The sequence below is a fragment of the Columba livia genome, chromosome 14 (assembly GCF_036013475.1).
Source record: "Columba livia isolate bColLiv1 breed racing homer chromosome 14, bColLiv1.pat.W.v2, whole genome shotgun sequence".
NCBI classification, from domain to species: domain Eukaryota; kingdom Metazoa; phylum Chordata; class Aves; order Columbiformes; family Columbidae; genus Columba; species Columba livia.
Window position 1 is genome coordinate 8,498,697 of NC_088615.1, and position 8,382 is coordinate 8,507,078.

At 45.5% G+C, this 8,382-nt stretch overlaps 1 protein-coding gene across 8 annotated transcripts in view; it reads right to left on the bottom strand.

Moving 5' to 3' along the window:
- Positions 1-3,015, bottom strand: part of HNRNPAB (heterogeneous nuclear ribonucleoprotein A/B) — a 30,489-nt gene extending 27,474 nt beyond the window's left edge. For all 8 annotated transcript variants that reach the window (XM_065029908.1, XM_065029904.1, XM_065029912.1 and 5 more), the window contains exons 1-2: positions 2,781-3,015; positions 2,359-2,653 (exon numbers count right to left, since the gene is read on the bottom strand). In XM_065029908.1, coding sequence (XP_064885980.1) covers positions 2,359-2,615 — 257 coding nt within the window. In that variant the 5' untranslated portion in view covers positions 2,616-2,653; positions 2,781-3,015. The remainder of the gene's footprint in view (positions 1-2,358; positions 2,654-2,780) is intronic.
- Positions 3,016-8,382: the final 5,367 nt, after the last annotated feature.

Consider the following 8,382-nt stretch of genomic DNA (forward strand, 5'->3'; position numbering starts at 1 on the left):
CCACACAAAATATCCTCTGAAGCATCTCAAAAGAACTAAATACTAACGAATCACAATACAGAAGTGAAGCTAAAACACAAAACTTACATTAGTAATCAGGCACTTTTCAAATGCCTCACTTCAAATGATAATATTAATAACATGGTTGTATTTTCTATTTTCAGAGTTCCCAAGCTAACTATAAACCAAAGCAGTTAAAGTTGTTATTACTCTGTTTAGGGGCAACCTAGATTTGGCACGAGAAGCTAGTAGCACTTTAGAAACTAGACTATGTGTAAATAAAATTGGGTATTGGTGGTTATGTTTAACTTAGATTTGCTATTACAAGCATCCATTTATGTTCAAAAGGCAACATGAGGAAAATGTATAGGTACTATGTTTTTTTTTCTCCTTGAACTGGATGAAACTATATCCTCTATAGGCTAAACCCTTACTTCTTCAGAAGATCAAAGTGTGCATGCTCAACTGACAGGTACAGCAAGATACACAGAGTTCAAGTTAAGGCTGTGTGCTTTTTGCAGCCATTACAGAACCTTGCAAAAAAGGCCTTACAAAGTTTCCTAAGCCTTTCAATAACAAGTGAAAAAAGATAACTTGATGGATTCCTTCTCATCACAACTGCTTACTGACCAAGCATGACTGCTGTAATTTGTACAGACTGACAGTGGTTTTCCATACCATATCCTGTCATCCTTGACTACGCTCGTAGAATAATCAAGAGAAATTCAGTGGTTGGGGGATGACAGGAATTTGTCTGCAGGCAGCTGTAGCTGCTTTATGCCATTGGGATGGGGCTGTGGTATACACAGATATTGCCACATACTAAGTTCACCTCTTACCACAGCAGTAGATATTACACTTTGTAATTTACAGTCCTTTGTTTTGTAATTGGAATGATCCATATCTACATATATTTACATAACACAACATAAAGCCTTTGAAACTAAGACCAAATTCCTCATATTTGGCTTTGCCTTCCAAGGCCACACAAACTGAACAACTGCTATCTTAACATGTAGTCTCTTTTTTTCCTCCTGAGCATAGTAGTGCAGCTAAATCAAAGCATGTTTCAGCTCTCAACAAAATAGTCCAATGTCAGCATCCAAAACTCTGCCTTGGACAGACCTTGTTTTAGCACAGTGCTATATTTTCTACATAGGTCAAACCCTCTAAATAACTGCTTTTCTTGAAGTTTTGTGTCACACTGATTTGGGGTTGAAGTTTGTCACCTCCTATGTGAGACAGGCAGAGAGCATCACCTCTTTTCAAGGCAGAACACTAAAAAAGTAAAACAAAAATTTGCGCACAGCTAAAGGGCCTGGTTCCCAATCCTTCTAGTGTGTGCAAAAGATACATCCAGCGTTAGCTTATGAGACACTTGTGCAAGTTTTCCTCCTTCCATTACGGCCAAAATCTATTACACTACGGTGACTTCAGCTCACTGTCCAACCTGAGGGAACAGATCCTCTGGTTCAGGGCCCAGGGATAACAAAGGAAGTTCCAATTAAATATATGGTGTAGACTAAATAACAAAGACCCATTTGAGAAACAGACAGGTAGTTTTCAAGTCAAGCATGTATATACGTAAACAAACCAACTATGATAGAAAATAAATGACTCTCTTGTACACAAGGATCAAAACACAGCGAAACTACACTGACTCCTCCAGAAATCAATTGTGAACGATAAGCCGTTTTCTGACAATGCTGCAAAGTACACCAAAATCAACCTTACTGGTTTAAACACACTGCACATCATCTCATTCGTGCTGATTTTTTCCCCTACTCACTCAAAAAATACTTAGCTTCCCCCGTCTAGCTTCCAAAGTCAGGATTATTTTTATATGCGTTACACAAAACATGTTCACATTTACATGATCGCCGGCGGCGACGGGCCATGCAATCCTCACGAAGTTTGAACCAGCCCACCCCCCCAAACAGAAAATAACTCCTTCCGTTAAAAAGCGAAAAGGAGGGGGAAAACGCGGGATACGAAGCGAACCGAGTTAAAACCTCCTTCCATTTTACAGCGTGAGACGGCAACAAACCCGCTCCTCGCCCCTCCCCCAGCCACCACATGGCGCCAACAAAAGGCAGCTCCAGAACAAAGGAAGCGCTGGTGCTGCAGGGCCGCCGGCTCACCGCCCGACCGATCCCTCCGCAGCAGGGCCGCCCGCCGCCCTCCCCCGCCGGGCGGAGCGGGCCCCGGAGCGCGCCAGCCGCCCGCTTCGCTTCCGCTCCCGCCGAAGGGCCGCGCCGGGGCCTGGCGGCCGCGCTCCGCCGCCGCACATGGCGCCCGGGGGCGGGGGGGGCGCGGCCTGCTCCCGCCTCAACCCGCCGACGGAAGCGCGGCGCTTACCCCGCGTCCTCCTCATTCTTGCTGGCGTTGATCTGGTCGCCTTCGGCTCCGTTCTGGCTGGCGGCCGCCCCCGCTGTTCCCGCCGCCGGTCCGGCTCCTGCTGCCGCCGTTCCCGCTGTCGCCGCTGCCGCCGTTGCTGCGCCCGCCGCCGGAGCCCCGCCGGTTTCGGCCTGCTGTTCTCCTGCGCTCTCGGCCGCTTCGTGCCCGTTCTGGGTGGCGCCGGCAGCGGCCGCCAACTGCTGCTCCGCTTCGGACATGCTGCCCCGTCCGCAGAGGCGAGAGGGACGACAGGCGCCTGCAAGAGACGAGCGCGGCCCCGCGGGTCAGCGAGGCGGCTCCCCCCGCCGGGCCGGTCTGATCCGGTCCGGTCCCGCCCCTCCCCCCCTTTCCGCCATCGCCATCCCGCCGCCGCTCATACTCACTTTAAAACCCGCTCCTAATAAAATCCGGGCCGGCCGGAATCGGATTAAAATCCCTCAGGCACAGGAGCTGGCACCCCTCCCCGCGGCGCTCGGCTGCTACGCACCGGCCCCGCCACCACCTTCTCCTCCCCCTGAGACACGTACTCTCCGGCCCGGAGCCTTAACGCGTGGCCGCCTTTATACCGCCGGAGCCTCAGCCACACAGCAATAAGGATCTTTAACGTTGGCCGCTGCCGCCTGTCACTCACGCCGTCACGCGGTTTCTGTTGGTTCTGCTGCGAGGGGAGGGCGGGGCGCGCGGGGCGAGGCGAATGGCGGCCCGCGGGACTGGGCTAGGAGGGAAGGCGAGGCGCGCGGAGGCCTCTCGCCTCAAGGCTGAGGGCGGCTCTTCCCGCCTGTGAGGGGAGGAGGAGGAGGAAGAAAAGAAGGAAGAAGGGGAAGGGGAAGGGGATGGGGACGGCAGTCGTGCCGTTATCGCCAGGGCAGCTCCGGAGGTGTGGGGCGCCTGGGGAGGACCGCCCTCCCGTGGGACCCGCGAGTACGGCGCGTTGTCCCCTTGTGGCGGGCAGGGAAGTGCCCGCTGCGGCGGCCGCCCCGTGGAGCGCTGCCGGCCTAGCCAGGTGCTTCAGGAAAATCACACGCGTGACAGGGAGGAGACCCAAGCCCTGAGGGTGCGGGGCCCGGGCGGGACGGTCAGAACCAGCGCTCTGCTCTCGCTGTTCCGTTGTTCCGACGCGGTCCCGCCGGAGCCCCGCGGGGGTTGCCCAGGCTCGCGGGTCCCGCACGGTGAAGTCACGGAATCGCGCCTGAGAGTTGAGCGCAGTATTTACTTAAAAAGTTGCACCGTTTTAGCTTAAGGTGTGGTGTGTACACTGAGTCAGTTACTCCAGTACGAGTGGTTTACTTAATGTTTCCAGCTCTGCTGGTTTTGCAACAGAGAGGGCCAAAATTTGTTGTTTTTAATGGAAACTTAGGTTTGGATGTTACATAATTCTGGGAACTGCAGCCCTGAGCTTGTGCCTAGGCCTTAATGTCTTTTGCCCAGGGATATATCAACCTTGTTGATGAAGTTGTGTGTGAAAAGTGCAGAAGACAACTGTTCCTTGCAATCAAAATTCTTCTGTAGCATACTGTTCCTAATATCTCACTTCTCCACATCAAAGGGACAGAGTCTGGATTTTAGATAGACAGCTAAAGCTTGCTCCCACATCTTAAAAAAAGTTAAACCCTTTCCTTGTGGGCAAAAAATAACAATTATTACCTAACTTGCAGTACTAATGAATGCATATGTTATTACTTGCTTGCTCCCCCCTCTGTCAAATATCTCCTCTGTCTCGACTTGCATATTTTCATCTGCTATTACAATTCAAAAAGAAAGCGCATAGCTACTTGAGAATGAAAATAAATCATGGTGACAGATTTTGTTGTTAAGTAATCAGGTCTATGGTCTGGGAGGTCCTTCAGGGAACTGCTTTTAGAGCACTTTTCATCCTCAACAGGGTTCATTTGCTGGACTAGAACTGGGTAAAACAGGGAACATTTGGTTTGGTTTTGTGAGCTTTGTAGCAGTACAACAAGTAGAGTATTCAAGGTGAACATGAAATGAATATGGTATGTTGAGGATAAGGGCCTGATCCATTTTTTTTCCTTTTTTATTTTCTTTTAATGAAGCATTCCATTGGTTCAGGCTATAAGCCAGAGCGCTTAAGGAGAAGAAAAAAAATTAAACTAAAAAAAAGGAAATTGTGCTTGGTATTGGGACGTGGTATGGAAAAGAGCCCCCTCACTACAGTCATGAATTTCAAGCCGCTCTTTTGCTTTGGTGCTTGTGGTACTTGCCATGAGCATTGGGTTGGACTAGATGATCTCCAGAGGTCCCTTCCAACCCCAGCCGTTCCGTGAATCTGTAATTCAGCATCGCTTTAACTGGTCCAAGCTGAGCTTTCTCCTTTGATACCCACGCACAAGTGCAACAAGACTGCATCATATTTGTTACTGGAATTGCACCTGATTTTCTTATAATTTCTGGATTTTAAATCTTCAGCCGTGGTGGCTATTTGCTTTTGTAAATCTTCTGCCACACACGCACATTCTTGTTACTTACAAGTAGGAAAGTATTAAAGTAATTACAAATAAGTGCCCAACATGATTAGCTCCGATAATTTACAGGCATAGTATATGTAATGTGTGTGATTTGTCAGCCAGGTGAAGGATATTAATTTGTAAGTATTCTGTCACATTTTGTGGCCCAAGCTACAATAGCTCGGAACTTTATCTTGAGAAATGTTTATCCCAATGTTGTCTGCTGACAGGGTAGGGTACACTGCGGACAAGCTCTGCAAACAGCTCTTCAGGCTAAAGTTTGAGAAGCAATGTTATATGAGGTCAGGTCTAGTAAAGACAATACAAAGAGTATCTAACCAGTACATTTCATAATTGTAATGCCCACAGGACAGGTTGTATATGTTATCTGATAAAGATACTCATCTTTATGAGAGTGTTTTTTTTTAATTGTTTTTCTTGTATTGGATTTAAATAAAATGTTAGAAGTAAAGACATTTTTCATGAGATATTCTTTATCCTAATTTATGCCATCTCAGAGGAACTTATCCCACATCCAGCAAGATAACTTACTTTGATTTTTATAGACAGATTTGTCTTACATCTTAAACCTGTCAATCAGGTCTGTATCAAAAAGGTATGGTTTGTGGTGAAAACCAACTAAGCCACTGTCTGTCAACTGACTGCATTTGTTTATACGGGGCTGCTGGCCTGCTTCCATGAGAAAATACCGTGCATTGGCTTAAATCACTCCAGGGGACTAAGGCCAAACTGATATTTGCAGGCTGATCCGGCTGAAGTGGTAAACGTGCACTGTCCACCTTGTTTTTGCAGGCTTTTTGTATGCAGCTATGACAGCTGACTGCAGAAATGCATCTGTGCTGAAGCTACAAGTTTATAGACCAGCACCTAAGAGCAAACTGAAATTGGCAGCAGCTTATATGAGTGTGTCATGAAAGTTTAGGCTTAGCTGGTGGATGTAACCTGAGTGCTTTTGATGTTATTTATTGCTTAATTTCCTTGCAAGATTCACTGCCCCAAACAGCACCTTTGTATTTCATGAAGCTTTGCTAAGGACTTGAATGATTGTCATTTCATTGCGACTTCTCCATATGTTTCCCATTTCTTACTCTTCTCTTTTTTTCCTTCTTCTCTTTCTTGCTTTACTGAACCCGTCTCATCTTTCCTTTCATAGCCCTTGCACTGGTACTTGGTCCCACGTTATCCTTGCCCTGCCTAGCAATGCTTGCTTTAGAGCTGTTCTCTTTTCTTCCAACTGCTGATTTCTTCTGGTCAGGTCTCTCTCAGTCTCTCATCTTGACAATTCCAAATAGCAGTTTCCCAACTCCCAAGGCTTTCTGTGATTGCCAGTTGCCCCATTTTAATTTGATGACTTAAATGTCCCATAGCCAATAGCAGGACAACAATGTGGTTATAGACTGGCTAAGCAGCCTGCTTTGAAAACTGACTGGCAAGACTGACTGGCAAGTTACTCTTTACATATCTAGACACTGAAGACAGAGAAACATGAGAATATGGGTTGTTATAATTATTATTTGTCTCACCAGGCCCCATCAAGCCACAGGTAATTTTCAATAATTCCTTTGGGTTGTGACTTAGGTTTTGGTCTTGCATTTTACTCTCTTCTCAAAGTCTGTGGTTAAAGAAAGAAAAATATGCACATACCTTCTCAGGTGGTAATTGTTCTTACATGACACATCTACTGCTGAGAAAAACATCCTATCGTCCTGTTTGCCCTTTTTTTTAATCCTGTAACTACTATGATTATTCATGGTGTTGACTGAAATTCAACTGCATTTTACTTGTGTATGGACTTTCTGATCTTGGGCCTAATTCTGCTGTTCTATCAAACTTGCTGTTTACTCCATGCCCTGCCCTTGCTGTCTGTTTATACCAGTTTTGTGCCATACCTGTCCTCATTGCCTCCTTCCCTTTCTTCTCTATTCTCTCTATTTGCTTGTTATTTCCATTGTGTTGATTTTTCTAGCTCCTCTTTTCAAAAAAAAAAGAGGAGAACCAAGGTATTATTCACTTCCTTGAAACTGTTGATGTAATTTATCCCCTTCCCGAACCCTCTGTCTTGTCTAAAGTGATTGTAAGCATCTCAGGTCACAGATTGCCTGCTATATACAAAATACCGTGCTATAAGAAGCTTCTGCCTGAGTTGGTCTTTATGCACAGTATAAATAAATAAATGTAATAATAATAACTTTGATTTTAATGGTATGGCTGAAAGTAAGTGCTCAAAATAAGAATGGAAAAAGGGTGCCTTATACTACATAACTTAAGATGAAGAAAATAAGCATTTAAGGAAGCCTTGACAATATAACTTTTCAAAAAGCCTTATTTAACTGATTGCCTCTTGTAATTTGCCAAATAAAATATTTTTATTGGTTTATTGATACATTCATTTATTCATTGTGGACAGCATTACACCGAAGACTTATCTATGAGCTTAGTGGCCTCAGGGGTAACCCAAGCTAGTATTATGTTAAACATTATGTTTATGAAATGAAAGAGCAAAACCATGCAAGAGTTTCTCCTCCAAAAGGTTGGGTAAAAGCCTAATATCTATATGCAGTATCCATATGCAATGAGGAGGAGCTTTATAGAAAATAAGTTGTCAATACCAGCCTCTACAGGTGTTCAACAGGAGCTCACCATGGGAAGAAGCAGGAAGGTCTTGATTTGAAAGTGCAGTAGTGGAATTCAGTTGTACCTACTAGCAGGAAGTAGGAGATATCTGTGTCCCTTTAGCATCAAACAAAAGGTACGTGGGACCCGAGCAGAATGTGAATGGGCTTGTGATTGAAGACTAACAGTTTTGTGTGTGATAGAGTGGACTCTGGAAAGATGTGGAGAACTACCGGAGTTAAGCTGAAGAACTAAGAAAATGATGTTGCAGAGCTTTGTGAATGGAAGCGAATGTGGTCTTTGTTGAGGACAAAGAAAAGGATGTTAATAACAGAGATGAGGAGACCTTGAGCAAGATTCCCAGCCATGTCAGCCAAGGCACAAGCTGTTTTTTATTGACATCCCCACAGTGATTTAGACCAATCTGAGCCCAAACCCCACATTCCTGGCTGTAAGGTTCCACCAACTTCTTTGCACAGTTGACTGTAAAATAACTCAGTAGAAAAGTGGTTGGGTTTCAGGCAGATGGTTTGTCTGACATGTGCTTATTACCAAGACTTTTAATTGCAATGGGGATACCTGAAGTTTGAAAGGAGACAGTAATGAGAGGCAATCACATCTGTATTTGCTCGTTAGGATGTCTTGCAGACAAGGGAAAGAAACACGAGGTACGATACTGACAAGCCAAGCTGAAATAGCGACTGGAGAAGCAGCAATAGGTGAGAATATTTGCAAAAGCTGAGATGGGACACTAGGTAACTATGCTAAACGTGAGCGAAGGCCCAAGAAGAGATTAGTTTATGATGGGTTGAGAAACTTTCAGATGATGAGAGTAAGCAAAAGCAAGTTTGAAGGGGATTTAGGGTAGAACTGGACAAGTGATGTG